Source organism: Onychostoma macrolepis, chromosome 23 (assembly GCF_012432095.1).
Source record: "Onychostoma macrolepis isolate SWU-2019 chromosome 23, ASM1243209v1, whole genome shotgun sequence".
Lineage (NCBI taxonomy): Eukaryota > Metazoa > Chordata > Actinopteri > Cypriniformes > Cyprinidae > Onychostoma > Onychostoma macrolepis.
Window position 1 is genome coordinate 24,893,335 of NC_081177.1, and position 19,161 is coordinate 24,912,495.

Genomic DNA, 19,161 nt, shown 5'->3' on the forward strand with positions numbered 1-19,161 from the left:
AACATAATAAAATAAAATAAAATTAGGTAAGCGAAGGTTATAAAACTAACACTGAATTAAAAGAAAAATCTAAAAAAAAAAAAAAAAAAAGTCTAGATTCACTATTTTTAGGTCATGTGACATTAAACATGTGAACAATAAAATCAAATCAAATACAATTAGATAAAAGACATGTTAAAAGCAATGAATCAGCCAGTAACCACTAATAGTTTGATGAATGAATCAACCAACATCACCATCATCCCAAAATTAAAGAGACACAGAAATAATCACGAGTCATTGTAAGCTTATTATGATTTATAATATACTCATCCTCATAATCATTAATGATAGATCTCTTTACAGTTATAATCTTTTGGAAGGAAAAGATGCATCTCTTGTTCTCTTTCCAAGATTGTCTTTTAGGTTTAGCGTTAGCGTCCAGTGGTCCTTGTAAAGTGCATGACATTTATCACATCCAGAGAATGTATTGAGTCCTCCATCTCTTGGTTCTTCTCTTTGTTATATTATTGTGCTCAGTTTTTAAAGTTGTTTTGTCTTTACCCTAGAAAACAAAAGGTCTGTACAAGAAATGAAAGAGCAGGCCTCCTGGATGATAATGTGGGGACAATGTCACATATACACATAGACACATGCAGACCAACACCTAATATCTCAGCTCATCCGCTGATGTGCGCAGTCCATTCTCCGTCAACCCGTTGACATCAAGAGTATCTCCACAGACGGTGGAGAGAGGTGTGCTGCTACACAGAAACATCACGTGCTTTTCCAAGCAGTCAAAGGTTTGCCATTCGTAGTTTCATAAGGCCTTGTTCACACAGGCAGCAAAAATTCAAATTTTCAGCATGTAATAGATCAAAATAGATCCAAAACACATTCAAAGGTCGTCTGAAATATAAGTTGGTTGATTAAAATCTGATTTTTGGAAACATGTTTCGATAACCATGTCTCAATAAATATAAGTACACTTTAGCATAATTTTTTAAGAGAGTAGGACTTATGGAAATAAGAAAAATAATTCCAGTAATACATACTTGAGTATATATATATATATATATATATATATGTATTACTGGAAATATGTATTATTTCCATAAGTCCTACTGTGCAAACTGAATGTTTTTCAGACACTTAATTGCTTGTTATTTTCAATTAAATGAAAATGCTTTATAGTTTAAAGTATTATTAAATGCAATTAATTGAACTGTAACTTTTTTTTCTTTTCACCAAATCTGTTGTCTTTAAAGTATGGTTAAAGCGTACTGCTGAATATACTGGCACACATTCACGGTAAACTAATATACATATATATATATATATATATATATATATATATATACATATACTGTAAAGTCATTTCCACTAAAACTTTTAAATAGATTTGTATTAACACATTTCTAATGATAAAGTTGCAATTGATTACATTTAACATATATTCATTTTAAATAAATATTAAATAACATACTACAGTTCAAATTATAATCACATACTTTACATGTGTATGTTAGACAACACATTGCACTTTAAAGCATGACAAATGAGTATTAAAAACAAGTATTTAAACAACTGTAACATTTTCATTTGACATTATTACAAAGTGCACTTCTTAAAACTATTTAAGTGTGTTAAGGAACACAGTAATGATAGTATACTTTCTTTAAGTACACTTAAGTGGTCTTTTATTTCATTTATCTTGTTTGCAGACATTAATAATATTAATCTCTTCTGCGGATCAGATATTAACATAAGCGCAGATATCATTTCTGCAAGTGTAGATGTGTAAAAATATACTTTTTAGTTTTGAAGTACACATTTAATACAATTAAGCACACTTCTTTTTCACAAGGCTATGAACAGTCAGATTGGATTTCAACGTTTTTTCATAATTCAGGGTGCATCGTGTGTATAATGTCACAGACAACATTCACCCATTTTTTTTTTTTTCTCCATGTAGTTAACTATGTTATTACATAGTAAATGAATGCATTGGATGAATAAAATACACCATTATAAAAGAAAGCAGCTTAGCATCATGTCAATGCTAAAGTCATTACCATAGAGAGCAATATAGATACACTTTACAAGATACTGGCTACAGTGCCTTAACAAACAGATCCAGTCACTTTAAACACTGCAGCGCAGACAGTCAGTCCAAAACAACTGGATTTGGAAAACAAACCAGATTAATGTGCAGTGTGAACAAGGCCTTTCACTTCAAAACAAGATGAGACGCGAGCTCAGAGCTCCCACCTCCATCAATCCCAAAACACCTCTGTTATGATCTGTTTCTGAATCACATCTGCTCATCTTTCCTCTCAATCTTGGTCTGTTCATCTATCTGTTTGTTCATTCGTCGACCCATCCTTATCTGTATATATACACTGCATTTCCATATTGCATGTACATGTTTATAGCAAATGAGGGCTTTTTTAATCCATAAATCATGCCTGAGTGTGAACAGTAAAGCCTGTGATGACATTCAGTCGAATATTGATTAGATATAAAGGCGTGGTTTGATTGCTGACACATTTATATACCGCAATAATCAATAGGCAAAGCTTCTATGATAATTACAGATTCTTTTTTTCTCAGTGTTTGTGCTTAACGTATATGAAGTATACTAATACTACAATACATCTAGATTTGGATAAGGTTTAAAGGATATAATTGCAGCTGTGAATTTGTCGACTATTAAGAAACTGCGTTACATGGCGGAGGTGTTTTATAAAGCTATAGCTTTTGTGTTAAGACAACAATGAAAGCAGCGGATTCTTCGAAAGTATCGTCACAAAGCTGTGTTCGTACATAGGCGTTAAAAGTATTCAAAATCTCTAGAGTATTACAAATGTACAGACTGACTGTCGTAGTGAATATATTTCAAAACAATATATCGACAATTTCAGACAGAACGAGGCAGCTATGGAGACGCTATTAAATACGATACTTTGAGAGCATCAGTTCGGCGTATTTCGCTATTAAACGCTTACGACATCTTATTAAGAATTCCTTCATCTCGAAGGCGATTTGTAGCCCTGGCAGTGTAAAAGGGCTTGTCCAATTACTGCATACCATCCTTTGCATGGACATCCAATATAAAAGGGCTTCTGCATGCATTCGACAACGCACGCGAAAAAGAAAAAACATAGAGACAGTCTGTTTTCCTGAGGCGATTGACAAGCATCCTCAGAGGGGCGAATGTTTATGTAGGATATACAGTCATTAAAACAGGATGCGATGGAATCGGTAAATATGAGAGGAGGAAGAAAAAATCCACTGTGGTTCTAAACTATGCTTTTCTTTGAGAAAACGATGAGGGAATGGATGCAAAATAATTTGATGTATGAATAAATGCCTTAAACTACGACAAATAAGTCAACACAATTTGTTTTTACCTCACAAATCCCTTACTTGTGTCCTTTTCATACTCTAATCAATTCAACTCCAAACATTTTTTCCCATCAAATATCGTATTTTGCTGAGAAATATGTCACATTATACAAGTAAAATAGGTTGTGAACAGTTTGGCTTATCACATTCTTGACACAAGTTCTTGTCTTTTCAGTGTCCTGTCCATTAAGGCTAAACATAAAAGTAATGGCTGCAATATGTCCCTCACTTTTCCAAGTCTCTGAGACCCTTCTTAAGCAACCTCTGCTTTCTAGAAACATGTCCTTAAAACTGGTGAAAGCAGGTAGCATGGCTTAGCATAGGTTCAAACCCCAACCCTCACTCATTGAAGCTCTGGGCAGGGGAAGTAAAAGTGTTATTAGGTTAGGAAGTCTTGCATTTGGAAAGGGTGGAGTGAATGGCGCACCACGCTCCTGGATATGGCAGTACTGCCTCACTGAGAGGCTTTCAAAGTTTACGGAGAGAATTTGCGTAGCCTCCGAGGCTGGAGGCCTACATCTCATTCGGCCAGCATAACAGCAAACATAGCGGCAGGGAGATCTGCCAAGTATTTTGGTAGTGGAGTGAATCTAATTCTGAGAAAAACCTTGGGCAGTTCAGCGTGTTTAAACTGGGGTGATTGGGTATTATGTAATGTTTAGTTACCAGAGCTTTTTTTACATCTTAACTATAAATTGCATAGGTCCTGAACCACTTGGATTTCAAAACAAAAGGTTTTCTGCTATTACTTCCCACTTTAAAGACCCCATGAAATGGTTTTTACAAAAAACAATGCCATGACTAAAGATTGGAGAGCTCTCAAAAATAAATACATATTAAATAAATAAATAAATAAATAAAATCAGTTGCAAGTGTAAAAAACAATAAAATGTTTGTTGCTTAAAAAAAATATGATTTCATAAGTACACATGGCTACATTTTAAAAGAGATACTGTATATACCTTTGCATGAGCATACTGGTGTAGTTACATTATCTACCAGCAGGGGCTAACTGGGGACTAACCAGCCAAAACTAGTTGGCACTAGAGAAAGGAGACTTTCTCATTCTTGGGAGCACTGAATAAGCCAAATTTAAATAAATAAATAAATGCCCCTAAATAGATGATATAATAAGTATTTCCCTTCATTTTCTCAGAAAGGCTGAAAATTTTAATTATACTTATTTCTTAATATACTTTAAAAAATAAAGAACGCTAGCATTTCAATGGCCTCAAAACGAACTGGATTAAAAGCGACAAAAGTCCATTTTGATTTCATGAGGTCTTTAACATCAATGCAACAGACAATGCTAGAGAAACCATCTTTAGTTATGAGGATAAGCTACAGAGTAGACGTGTCAAATGTACCACAAAATCATGAGAATCCCTTGTTATTAAATCAGGAATTGAGATTTTGCAGACTTAGATCTCCCCCATATCCAAATGTGGGCTTTGAAATGCTTGTTTTAATTGGTGCATCTCACTCTCCCTCCAAACTAAGAAATGAACAATCTTGATGTATTCGACCCTGAAAGTGGGCTATTACACTATATCTAATGTATTAGCCTACTAACATAGAAAACTATTTGCAAAATCTTGCAGCCTTAAAACAAAAACAAGCATTTATAATATTGCACATACCGTTAGTCTCACAGAGAAAATATTTATATTGATAAAGATATGAATACTTATTTCTAGTTTTGTAAGCATCATTCTTACTACATGCATGCTACAAGGAATGTGTACCAGACATGCACCACAAAAGTAGTAGAATATTTCCTATCTCTTACAAAAGCTATTCAAGGAAGCATAATTTTCATACAAGTTTTATCCAAATTATCCAGCATCATATTATGAGCAGGATGCACCATGAAATGGCACTAAAATGTAAAAAGAACATAAAAATGCAATAAATAACGGCAGTGAACTTCATCTTTGGTGACCTGACTTGAGTGAGTTTTGCTGTTGTTGGCTGCAATGTCACAGTAAAATATCTACACTCCTGCAGCCCCCCATCAGGCGCTTGTAGGGGTAGATCGTTGTTACAAAAGACATTTCTCATACACATGGAATGCTTGGAAGTTTACAATGCTGGGAATAGTAAGTGACATGAGGAAACGATGCAATGGAGGGCAGCTGCTCATGCAGTATAGTGGAATGACGACGATGGAAAAATGAGCAAAACAATCTCCGCTCCACTTTCAGGTCTGATTACTCTAACATGGGACACACTGAGATCCTAGGCAGCAAAAGAGGGAAAAATGGTCATAGAGATAGAGAAAAGGGGCAGGTTTAACCGGCTTTCAAGGCCCCCGAGATTGGTCATGCATGTATTTCTCCGTCACAAGATGGAATGTAACATGTTTAGGTACCGCACGTGGTACGCTGTTGCGGCTGGCAGGACAGGCAGCGTTTGTGCATTCACAGAGAAAGAGAAACACATCCTCCATGGTGATTCTTCACGAATATACATTAACTCCTCCATGTTTTAAAGCCACTAATCAATTTGGAGTGACAAAATTGCTGTTCTTCCCAGGTACAAATACACTCAAGGGGTCCTCAGGTTGGCAGTGAATGGGCGAATGGGAGTCAGGAATTGGTCCCTCTATGCTACGCTTGCATCTATTGGTTAGGCTACGATTTGGCTACTGTTGCAAGCAGAACGACTACTAGAACAGTCACACAGAAAAGACAAACTCCATGCAGACACTGAACACGAGGATGCAAAACAACGTCCCCCACCGATCAAGTTTTCCAGAACTTGCGACAGGGAATGGGGATGGAATGATGGAGAGGTCTTCTTTACTGATCCTTCGCTCAAATGGACGCATTTCAGTTCTCCCATCTTCAAACTCTTGCACGAGGCGTCTGAAGCCTTTAAAACCGGGGGGTTTGTACTCCCCTACTTTATCTCACCTTCTACGTCAAGGCAGTTCAAAGCGGTTATACATCTGTAAGCATTTTGGTGATGTTAACATAGTTAGTGTTGGTTAGGGTGCAGTTCCCGGTCTTGATGTTCTCCTCTCGGAAGTCCTCGTTGCTGTTGTTCACAGCTTCTTGAATTTCCATGTAGTCAGACTTGCTCATGGTTGACCCGCTGCGGCTCTTTTTGAGGTCCTCCGAGGAGTCTATCTTGGGGACGCTGGTCACGTTAAGGTACTGGGCCTGTTCCTCACCCTCCGTCTCTCGATGGTAGAAGTAGTTGAAGTTGGAGACTATGACGGGCACGGGCAAGGCAATGGTCAGCACACCAGCGATAGCGCACAGGGATCCCACAATCTTGCCTCCGATGGTCGTTGGAACCATGTCACCGTACCCTACTGTCGTCATTGTGACCACGGCCCACCAGAAGGCATCGGGGATGCTAACAAACTGCGAGTCAGCCTCGTCCGCCTCGGCGAAGTAGACAGCACTCGAAAAGAGGATGACTCCGATGAAGAGAAAGAAGATAAGCAGCCCAAGCTCCCTCATGCTGGCCTTGAGTGTTTGCCCAAGAATTTGCAGCCCTTTCGAGTGCCGGGACAGTTTGAAGATCCTGAAGACTCGTACTAATCTGATGACCCTCAAAATGGCAAGCGACATAGCTTGCTGCCCTTGCTGACCATCCTCTGGCTTCTCTGCTAGCTCTGTGCCCAAGGTGATAAAGTAAGGTATTATAGCCACGATATCAATGATGTTCATTATATTAACAAAGAAGCCTGCTTTGCTGGGACACGCAAAGAAACGCACCAGGAACTCGAAGGAGAACCATATGATGCAAAGGGTCTCCAGGATGAAGAAGGGGTCAGTAAAGTAGGTGGAGGTGTAGCTATTTGTTGAGTTGGAGCTCGTGGAAATTTTGTGAGGGTCCAGGTCCTCACTGCGAAAAACCGGAAGTGTCTCCAGGCAAAAACTGACTATAGATATGAGGATGACCATGACGGAAATGATGGCAATAATCCGGGCAGGCCCTGAACTTTCAGGGTACTCAAAGAGCAGCCACACCTGCCTCTGAAACTCATTTTCTGGCAGGAGTTTCTCCTCTTCCTTAATAAATCCTTCATCCTCCCTGAACATCTCGATGGCTTCTTCCCCGAGCTCATAAAAACGTATCTCCTCAGAAAAAATATCCAATGTCACATTAACAGGCCTCCGCAGCCTGCCGCCTGACTGGTAGTAATAGAGAATGGCGTCAAAACTTGGGCGGTTCCTGTCGAAAAAGTACTCGTTCCTCAGAGGGTCAAAGTAGCGCATTCTCTTTTTGGGGTCCCCGAGCAATGTCTCGGGGAACTGAGACAGAGTTTTGAGCTGCGTCTCAAAGCGCAGGCCAGAGATGTTAATGACCACCCTTTCGCAGCACTCATGGTCTGGTTCCGGGTCATACGTGTCCTGTGGCTGACCCGGGAGAGCTGCGGCTTCATCAACTGGGTCGCCTGTGGCAACAGTCATGCTGTGAACGAATGCAACCTGCAGTTTGGGGTCAGGATGCAATGGTGTTGCCTCTAAAAGTTTGTGGGGAAGAAATTTGGGGGCTTCCTTTCACTCCTTAACACCTCCCTCTTGTAAACACTGAAAGAAACATAAAGCAGAAGAAAAGATTACTTAGGCCAACATGCATTCAGCATGCTCACTGCAAGAATGCAATGGGCTTAGTAGATATGCATTAATTCTACTCTACTGTGAGTTTATTTGGATTCCTCAACACAATGCTTAAAGCACTCAATTTGTTTTTGAACTAATATAGCAAGTTATTCAAATACCATCAAATCTGAAATGAAAGTGAAGAGACTTCAAAGCACTGCACAAGGACCCACAGCATTGCTGCTGAGGAAATACACATAAAGTATGGCTCTAGAAAACCAGGGCATCTAAAAACACCTATCAATCATATGGAGAAGTCAGCATGACCACTTTACACATTGTAGTTGCTTTTATCTGCCAAGTAGATCAATACTTGCCATGGCAAGACTGTATCATTCCTCTTAGGATTCAATTATGCACTGTAAATCTAATAACAGCCTGAGTGCACTTAAATCATAATTAGATATTCCAAAACCTCCCCAAATGCATTTCTCCAAGACAGCAAGACTGCTTGAGATAGAAAAGTTGAAGAAATGCAACACTGTCTACCTTAGTTCCCCATCAGTAGGTAAGACAAATATATCTAAAAAAACATATATGTCTACGTTTACATCCACATAAATTTCCAATTAAGGTCTGTATAGCATTTAGGGATGTAGTCGGAAAAAGACGTTTACATGCTGTACAATAATTGCAGTATTTCTGTATTTTTCTTTTTTGGAAATACTGCAGAAGCTCTTGCAATAATTTTAGACAATAATTTACTATAAATGTAATGAATTAGGAAGATCACATAACCACATTGCTGCATTAATGTGTTTCTTTAATAGCATGACTTTTTACAAATGTGTGTATCTAGTATCATGTAGAATTACATGTGCATATATAAGAATGTGCAACATCTGGAGTCAGGTGATGTTTACATGATCCAAAATTGTAATTTGGATAATTCGGCATATGCTATGTTTTATTGAGATTTATAGAAATCGGTTAATATCAGTTTAATGTGTGCATACGAATATAACCAAATTCGGATCAATATTGGAATATTCTTGTGCATTTATCAGCAGCCAGTGTCCCTACTGCTTAAACCAGCCTCACACAGTTTGCTAGGCTGGTCTCAAGCTGGTCTCCCATCCTGCCTAAGCTGTTGCTCAGATGGTTGAGCCGTCAGGCCAGCCGGTTACTCAGTCTGAGCAGCTGAAAAGTGCTCTAAAACCATTCAACAGGCTGAGAGAGCAGCTAAAACCAGCAAACCAGCTTAGGCTGGTTTAGGATTTCTTTTTAGCTGGGGGTGTTAATCTAAACCACAGACAAGCATATGAATCATTGCAGTGTGACTAATTAAACATATTCAGTGTGCTATTTAAATAAAAATTAAAAAACAACTTCAAGCTTCCAAGAAGTCAGTCATCACAGTATCCACAGACAGGAGTCTGCAACTGCAATAAGCAAAGAGGAGGTTACGCAAGCTTACCTGCAAGCATCAAGAGTCCCCAAAGCGCCAGAGAAATCATTTGCCAAATGATTATGTTTACATGACACCGGCAGGACTAATAATTCGTCTCGTTGCCAGGGTCAGTGGTGTCTTTCAGCAGCCATTCATTACAGGTACTGCAATGATCCCGGTCTTCCTCCCAACCGCTGCGCCAGATCTGCCGCGCCGGACGCGAATATATCCGGCCGTATGCGCCTTCAGGACAAACGGGAAACATACAGCAGCGTGTCTCAAAGAAATGAACGGAGGCCAAGCGAAGGGGACTCCCTTAAGGCGTTATTTGCAAAGAGCTTCCCATTGAAACGGTCCAAAGATGCTAAGGTCAGCAAAATCTGACGCCCCCTGTGTCCTCACAGTGTTGTCTCGACTCAATTCAGAGATCTGCAAAGAAACAGGGGAGCTGTTTGCGTTGGGCGTCGCCTCAAACATGCTCACATCACACAAGATAGTAACATTTAACACAAGAGACTGAGGAGAATTGCCTGAATACGTGTGGCCGCTCGAGTTTGCTGGCCAAAATGATGCTCTGAGGAGTGGCAACATCTTGTTGTTGAGCAAACGCGCTCATCTTACGGGCAGAAATCCATAGAGCATCACGTTTCAGATGTTCCCAGTCATAATTTCGCTGTTTGTTTTGTTTTTGTGTTTTTTCCGTTGCGCAAAGACAGCGTCCGTTTTTAAGGTATTATCCAATTACCCGAAAACAAGGTTTTTTTTGTTTGTTTGTATTATTATTATTATTAGTATTACTACAGGACACATATTCAGATTCCAAGCTCATGCACCCATGAAAAACACATCACACCGGCTGTGATCAGTGTTTTAACCCCTTCAAGCAAGCGCGGGGTGTCTGCAGTGACATGCTTCAGCAATAGGTTCCTCTCTAGGTGGATGATCAAAGCATGCCCATGCATTACTGTGCTAAAGGCATTCACGCATTTCGTTTCACTCAAGGCATTGATGCATCAAAGCATGCATTAAAAAACAAACAAAAAAAAAAAACAACCTTCCCGAGTTGTTTTCAAGATGCAAAATATCCATCGACTTATGCACAGGGATTCCTCGTGCGCTTACTTGTGCTCTCCTCGTTCATTTTAGGGAGTGGCGCGGCGCGAGCGAGCCATTTCATGTCAAAGTCCAACTTTTCGTCTTTTACTCATAATTCTTGTGTAAGAACGAGCGGTATAGACTGCAGTTGGGCACTGCTGCGCATACAAAGGGACTACAGTGATCTGTGCTGCTGCTCACCACCACTCCTTACCGCTGTACAGCGTGGGCAAATTAAAGGGGAAGCGCCTCCTCTGCGCTAATACAGCTGCTGCTGCTGCTGGTGCTGCTGGTGCCTCTCTGCTCATACTGAGCCCAGAGGCTGTGTTATCAGAGTCAGTCACATTTTATTACAAATGTCCATCTATTTATCGAAATGTATTAACATATCTATCTATTTATTTAAAATATTATATATGCAGTATTTTAAAACAAACAAATAAGAAGATTTTTTTTTATATAAAAACTGAAATAAAAATATAAAGTTGTCACATTTCACGTCTTTATGCATAATGTAATTGTTAATAATAAATATCATACAATTATTTAGATGTATAAATGTTACATATATTTATTATTAGCATGTAAAAATAGTATTTAGATAGTATAAAAATATAGTATAAAATACTATAAATAAATGTAGCCTAATAGCATGTCTCCTCTGTGCTAAATATCAGAGTAGATCACATTTCTGATTAAAATATGAATTTAAATTGAATAAAACATTTTTCACATATATTTAAAAATATATATGCAATGTTCCAAGCCAATTTAATAACAACAACAATAATAATAATAATTATTATTATTTAATTACATAAATATTACATAGAATTATTATTAACATATACAAAATAGTACTCCAGTCCAATTGACCTTTTATTATTTTATTTACTACTCTATTTTATATATATATATATATATATATATATATATATATATATATATATATATAATAGTATAAATGAATGTAATATGTGAATATAAGTATTTAAAAATAAATAATGAAATTAATATTTAGTTTTTTCAACAATGTAATTAAAACACATTTACATAATACTTAATATAATTAATTATTTTATATTTTAATAAATATGTTTATGATCAATATTATGTAAACATTTTGTATTGTTATATAGATGTTAAATAAATAATTTATTATTAAAATATAATAATATTTTGAAGTGACCTGAGCTACATTTGGATAATTGTAATGGACCTGTACTACCTTGAACATCTTAGCAACTGCATATGAGCATAAAATCAAAACAACTTAGAAATCATATAGCAATGCACTTTCAACCAACCACACACATTAGCACTGAAACAGCAACTTTTACACAGCGCTCACATTTTCTTTAGAAACCGTAAAAATCTATTTTTAGACATATATGTAATAAATAATTACTGAACATTATTATTTAATTACTGGTGATTGTAAGTAGCACACCTTTGTAGCACACACAGACCAAAGTCCTCTTAAATATAAGCAACATTGAACCTTGATGTACTGGAGTTGAACTAATATACACATATTTCTCTTCAGCTCTTAACATGTGAATTATGATGTCCTAATCATAATTAACAGCACTTTTCCCCTCATACTGACTCACTAATGAGTCCATCTATCTCTGCTGCTGCTCCAGCTGCTCACTGTCTGGAAGCTGTAAAGACTGGATTTCGAGGCCCGATGTAATACATGAAGAACAAAGAAGGGAAAACTTGCTGCCATTGAATAGAATTTTGAATCTGGCATATGCATGTACACTCAGTATTTAATCATCTTAGCTTATGTTCTTTTGCATATATGCATTTCAGACTTGCTAGAAAGCTGTGATAATTCGTACACAGGCCTGGCTGCTGCTAGACCTGAATATGTCTGTTTGTTTCTGAAGTGAAATGAAGAATGGGAAGCGTGAAGTTCCAGTGGGTACGTTAGGGAGGTGCTGCAGTCTCTCGGGGGACTGTTGCTGTGTTTGCGCGCGCGAGAGAGGATGAACTGTGCGTGCCTGCGTGCACATGCTTCGAGAGCGGCTGATTGCACGCTGCCACTGCATGTTTACTAAAGCAGCAAAATAAACATCATCTGATGAACTGAGCCAAATATGTAGCCTTATTGATAGCGCTGGACTGATGTGATGATGGTTTGATGAAAGTGGGTATTATGGCTCGATGTTTGGATAAGGAGATGAGGAGATCAGGGGTTATGGTGACTGACTGATTTGTCATGAGGACAAGGTTGAAAGGTGAAACCACCTCCATTTAAACAGTTTGTTCGCTCATTATGGTGCTCTGAAAGACTAAGCTGTTTTTATCGTTTATTTTATTTGATGAATTTGCTCTCTTTTAAACTTTAAAGAATTTCTTTTCATATAATTTATAAATAAATAAATGCATTTATTGATATTGATATTGATACTGATATTGATATGAATTAAATAAAAGGCTATTTTTTTATTATTTTTATTATTTTGTTCTCTTCAACTTATATTTATGCATTTATTTATTTCTTTTTTACATACAATGACAGTTACAACTGGCAAAACTTAATTATACTGAATGTGTGTAATTAAAATCTTTAGAAAAATTAATTTAAAAGCAAATTTATTTAGAACGAACGAACGAATGAATGAATGAATAAATAACTAAGTAAATAAATAATAAATACTGATATTGATATTAATATTAATTAAATAAAAGGCTACTTTAGCATAAGCTGTTTTTATTTTATATTATTTTTTTCTCTTTTAAACCTTTTCAACTTATATTTATGCAGTTTTTTTTTCTTTTTTTTATGTACAATGACAGTTGCTACAACTGGCAACACTTAATTATACTGAATGTGTGTAATTGAAATCTTTATAAAAAATGTATTTAAAAACAAATTTATTTAGAATGAACGAATGAGCAAACAAACAAACAAACAAATAAACAAATACATTTATGAATAAATAAAAGGCTGCTTAATTGTATGTGAGATACATTTTTAAAAAGTTTACTTAAAGAAGTTTGTGTGTTGACTAACATACTAAAGCAAGTGCAAACTACTTGATTGTAATTTTAACCATAATGTGTAATTACATTTAAAGTTAAAATATTTGAAAAAGTCTGATTTGCAACTTTATCATTAAATCTGCAATTACAAGTATATACACAAGTTTGAACAGAAATGACATTAAAGTATACTTCAGTTTACCATAAATGTTTGTCAAGTATCAGAAGTACATTTTAAACATATTTCTAAGACAAAACAAACATATAAAGACGTAAATTAAGTCAAAAATGTCAAATAAATGTACATTATAATACATTTAATTTAATTTTAAATAAGATCAAATTAAGTGTCTGAAACATTACATTAAGTTCACACTTAAGTATACGTATAAAATAATAATAATAATAATTCATTTAAAAAAGTTATCTCTCAAGGTAAGCTCGAAAAAGACCAAATCCCCTGTACAACCAGTTTTCTGAAGCCTGACATCAGCTTTGTTTGAAGAACACGTTGAAATATATCAAATTCACTGATGTGCTATTCTGCTTATTCATTGTGGTGCATTAAGGTTCACTTATGACATACAAGAATTTTGTTCACAGCATTTTGCCACCAGTGACTCCAAAACTACACTGTAAAAAAAATTCTGTAGTTTTTACAAAATAATTTTGGCAGCTGTGGTTGCCAGAATAATTTTGTAAAAAATACAGAACAACTGTAAACACATTTACAGCCAAAAACTGTAAATTTTACAGTATACAACTGTACAACTGTACATTTACAAACAAGAAAGTGTAAATTCAACAACACACACTGCTATTAAAATCTGTTTTGTACCTTTAACATACTGACAACCACCATAATAATGCAGGTGGTAAAAGAGAAAGCCACATGAAGAATCAAAGCTCATCACAGGTAGCTTCACCACAAGCAGAAGCATATACTAATATATAGAAGGCGCACAGAGTCATTCATGCAAACACAAAAAACCATCACGGTAACACACGATACTTAAATAATGCAATAAACTTTCATTAAACAACAGAAGATGTAACATAAAGCCCAAATGTACATAACTGATAACAAAAACTATTTAAAAAAAACATGATTATTTAAACAAAATACTTTCAAATGTGGAGTGTCACGCAGGGAATTCTGGGAATATCAGTTTACAGTTTTTGACTGTAAATTATACATTGATTTGTTCTTTTTTACTTCTAAAAACTGTACAATTAACAGAATTTTACTGTAAAATTACATTAAATGTCTGGTTGGATCTTTTAGAATTTTTCCCTGTATATAGTACGGGAACTTACTGTTAACATATTAACAGTTTTTTTTTTTTTTTCGTAGCGTTTTTACAAAATTTTACAGTTAAAATTAGAATTATTTTTTACAGTGTAGTACATTCTTTAGTCTGAAGAAGATTTGTAATAGTGTACAAGTTGTTTATTTATTTTGTCCATTGACAAACTGTTTAACAATCTTACCATTTTACCTCCTTTTCCACCTCAAAAATCAGAATGCAGAAGAATAGTAATGAAAGCAAAGCACTCTTTACCCTCAATCTGTCTTGTCATCATGACAAATAGAGTTATAGTTAATGGGCACATTACAAATGGATCGAAGCACCATCTGGTTGTGCAGGACTCAAGCTAGTGAACTTCAGTTCCTGAGATGCCGGAAATAATGGTTACCTGCTTACAGAATGATATTATGAAGTTTCAGTTCAGCTGAAATAGATTCTCTTGGCAAAACTGCTAATGGTAACATGCTAATTCTCAGAGGATTCCTTTTCAGAACTGAACTTGGTCACGTCGTGGTCCATTTAAACCTATATTTAGTTTTGTGTATTTGGATAACCGAAGCTAGATAACTGAAGATTGGATTTGATCCAGAGATGAATTTTCCCTTCTTCGTTGCCTTGCATCTCCACACAGATACAGCTATATTCATCTTAACTCACTCTATAGGGCAATCTGCACTTTTCCTTGTCGGTCTGCTAATTATTTATGAGGAAACATGCCATTATAAGGAAAGCATTTAAAATGCAGCCCCTTCCCCCAAAACAAAAAGCCTAACTAAAAGGTTTGCAATGCATTAGTTTGGCTGTCTTAATTATTCTTGCGATGTTTATGACTTAATGCGATCTTGTTTACTGGGTTTCACTTATGATACTTTGACTTTATAATTGTAAATTGCAAAGAATTTTTATTCTTTATAGGATAAACCCCTTGAGGGTCCTATCACTTTCCAGAGTGATAAAGTCATCTGGTCTGAATCAGGAGAGAAATATGCACAGATCAAGCACTTAACGGTGGATTTGTTTCTTACAAGCACACAGCTTTTTTGCTACATACAGTAATACATTAACTGATGGACTGGAGTGGTGTGGATTAGTTGAGGATTACTTTGATGTTTTTATCAGCTGTTTAGACTCTCATTCTGATGGCACCCATTCACTGCAGAGGATCCATTAGTGAGTAAGTGATGTAATGCAAAATGTAGTAAATTTTCAGCATCACTTGGGTGATCTATTCATTGAATTGACACTGATTAGAGAAAAATTATATATATATATATATATATATATATATATATATATATATATATATATGAATAAAAGGCATATTATGAATTACACAATGCAAGGAGACATTACTTTGATCAAAAGTAACATTAAAGACATTCTGATGTTACAAATATCAAATAAATGCTGTTTTTACCTTTCTATTCATCAAAGAATCCTAAAAAAGTCTTAGATTATTGATTATGATATATGGTATTAGTTACGATATTAGTTATTTTCATCATTCATAATAATCAGCAAATCAGTATATTAGAATGATTTCTGAAGGATCATGTGACACTGAAGACTGGAGTAATGATGCTGAAAATTCAGCTTTGATCACAGAAATAAATTACACTTTACAATACATTAAAACAGAAGAAACAGAAACCATTTAAAAAACAGAAGTCATTTTAAATTGTAATAATATTTCACAGTATTGATATCTTATGCTGTATTTTCAATCAAACAAATGCAGCCTTGGTGAGTATAAGATACATATTTCAAAAACAAATGTTACTGACCAAAAACTTTTGATTGGTAGTTTAAAACCATTCATAAGACCAACCTGCAATATGAAAGCTAAAATATAAAACTACCAAACTATTATATTGACCAACAGACACTGTAATGAAACCGGTAATGAAACCTGCACCAACCACCTGACACTAGATTTCATGTTTTTCATTAAAACGTTCATTAGCTGTAGTTTATGCATGATTCAACGTTTGCTCCCGACCTCCCAACACTATTTTGTTGTGTAATTCAATTAAATACCTTGATAACTTGGGAGTTTTTACGGCAGGCCCATGCAATTTCACACACCAATCAAAAATATAACAGATTCAACTGTTAGCAAACTGTTAGTTTGAAGGGATTGCATACGTGTATTTCTGTGACAGCATGTGTGTTTGCAGGAGTGAGCCTGTGATTGTGCCCTTTCGAGCTGGGACCGGTTTGCTCAGGAGACCCTGACGCTTCACTGTAGCAACCAGCGAAGGAGACTGCAGCACACAATGACTCAGACTAGCTTTACATCTTCAACCACACACACTGCAGATCATAAAACTCCACCAATACTCATCCCTTTATGTTTATACAGCAGACGAGTGGTCTTTATCATTTATTATTCAGCGACACAATTTCCTAAAATAACTCAGTTTTAAATAACCCAAAACGGCTTCACTTTTGCTCTTCATTTCCAACATAAACACAGGCGGATACGCTCCGGCTGTTTGTCAAAGCTAGCGATATGCTAGTCTAATTTAAGAAACGCCATGCAGGATGGGGACAGGAAACCTGTTAGTGGAGAATCTCCTCCTGAGATAATATCTGCGCAACATAATTGGTTTGCGCACCCTGACATCACTTCCTCCAAACAGTAACTCTCTTGAAGGTGCCCTTCTCCTGATATTTTTAGTTTAATGTCTGGACAGTGGCTCCACCCCTCCCCCATCATGCATTTCAGGAGGTCTGGGTTTCACATACAGCCAACCCGGTGTCATATTTTGCACGCCGCCTCTCTGAATGGATAATTCCTATTGATTTTAGTCGAGAGTTCACTTCTCTCCTATTCTGGCGAGTGGAAAAATCCATATAAGGTCTCCCTGCTCATTACCTGTAGAGCTTTTGCTGGAATGGACAAATAAATTGACTGGAACAAAACAGCCCAGGTTGGTCAGATCAATTCGGCTTTCATGACTAGACGCAGATTCAATACATTGCAAACAGCAAAGGCACACGCTTATATGCATATGCACGCCCGTCTTATTTGTGTGGGAGAGAACACATCGATTCAGTTGACACGTCAAGGTCATTGGGCTCGATTTGCTTTTCCTGTTGTCCTAGGACATGAAGCCACTTTCTCTAATGCTGTGACACTGTTTCTGAAGCAGGCCTTTCTTTCTCTCTCTCTCTCTCTCTCTCTCTTTCTCTCTCGGGTTGTACTTACGCCCAGAGGAGGCTGCGAGGAAAGAGCACACCTGCCATAGCGACAGAGAGCACTCTCACTCATCACCTCTGGCACGCTATTAAGATGTACCTGCTCCCCTTGCTGTGCTCTAGGTCAAACAAGAATAATTTAGGGATGTGCACAGCAAGCAAACTACAGCAAACTGGGACAGAAACTTCTGCTGGCAGACGTAAAGTCAAACCAGATGGCAGAACTAAAGGTGAACTGAATTGTCCTTTATTCATGTTTAATTACTTTAAATAAATATTTATAACAGGCCTGTATTTAACAATTGTTCTAAGCTCAGAGGCCTAATAAGTTTAGGCTGGGGACCAGTTCTCGCTATTAAAGGGTTAGTTCACCCCAAAATGATAATTCTGTAATTAACTCACCCTCATGTTGTTCCGAACCCGTAAGACCTCCGTTCATCTTCGGAACACAAATTCAAATATTTTTGATGGAATCTGAGAGCTCTCTGACCCTCCATAGACAGCAAGGATACTAAAAAGTGATAAGTTGACTTAACTTAAAAAAATTTAGGAAACCTGTTGCCTTAAAATTATGAATTAAATAATAATAATAAAAAAAAAAGTTAAGTGAACTTGACAATTTTCCTAAATTTTTTAAGTTAAGTCAACTTATCACATTTTACAGTGCAGAAACATGGCAAGGAGATCGGTAAAATAATCCATGTGACATCAGGGGTTCAACCGTAATTTTATGAAGCTACGAGAATACTTTTTGTGCGCAAAAAAAAAAAACGCAGTTTTGGAGAGTATCCACTGAACACAAACAGCATGTACTGTTCTGTGTCAGCTGTGCCACACAGATATGTTGTTTTCATTCAAATCAAAGCATACGTACAACGTAGAAAACATATTCTCCAAAATGGCGCTAGGGAGACGAATTTGAATAAAGTCGTTATTTTTGTTTTCTTTGCGCACAAAAAGTCTCCTTGCTACGTTTCTGGACCTTGATCGTGGCAGGATCCTTGCTGTCTATGGGAGGGTCAGAGAGCTCACGGAATTAATCAGAAATATCTTAATTTGTGTTCCGAAGATGAACGAAGGTCTTATGGGTTCGGAACGACATGAGGGTGAGTAATTAATGACAGAATTTTCATTTTTGCTATCCTTTTATTATCTCTTTACTATT

The 19,161-nt window shown here is 36.5% G+C and overlaps 1 protein-coding gene across 2 annotated transcripts; it reads right to left on the reverse strand.

Moving 5' to 3' along the window:
* Positions 1-292: 292 nt before the first annotated feature.
* On the reverse strand, positions 293-10,685 carry kcna2b (potassium voltage-gated channel, shaker-related subfamily, member 2b). 2 transcript variants are annotated; one of them, XM_058763197.1, is made up of 3 exons: positions 10,519-10,685; positions 9,424-9,825; positions 293-7,934 (listed from the first exon to the last, which is right to left on the reverse strand). In XM_058763197.1, exon 3 carries the CDS (start codon positions 7,812-7,814, stop codon positions 6,330-6,332), a length of 1,485 nt encoding a protein of 494 aa, XP_058619180.1. In that variant the 5' UTR covers positions 7,815-7,934; positions 9,424-9,825; positions 10,519-10,685; the 3' UTR covers positions 293-6,329. The 2 variants fall into 2 exon arrangements, with proteins under 2 accessions (XP_058619180.1, XP_058619179.1); XM_058763196.1 differs by having other exon boundaries at positions 9,424-10,685.
* Positions 10,686-19,161: the final 8,476 nt, after the last annotated feature.

Coding starts and splice junctions, on each gene's coding strand:
- kcna2b (XM_058763197.1), bottom strand. CDS start 7,814: ATGACTGTTGCCACAGGCGACCCAGTTGATGAAGCCGCAGCTCTCCCG.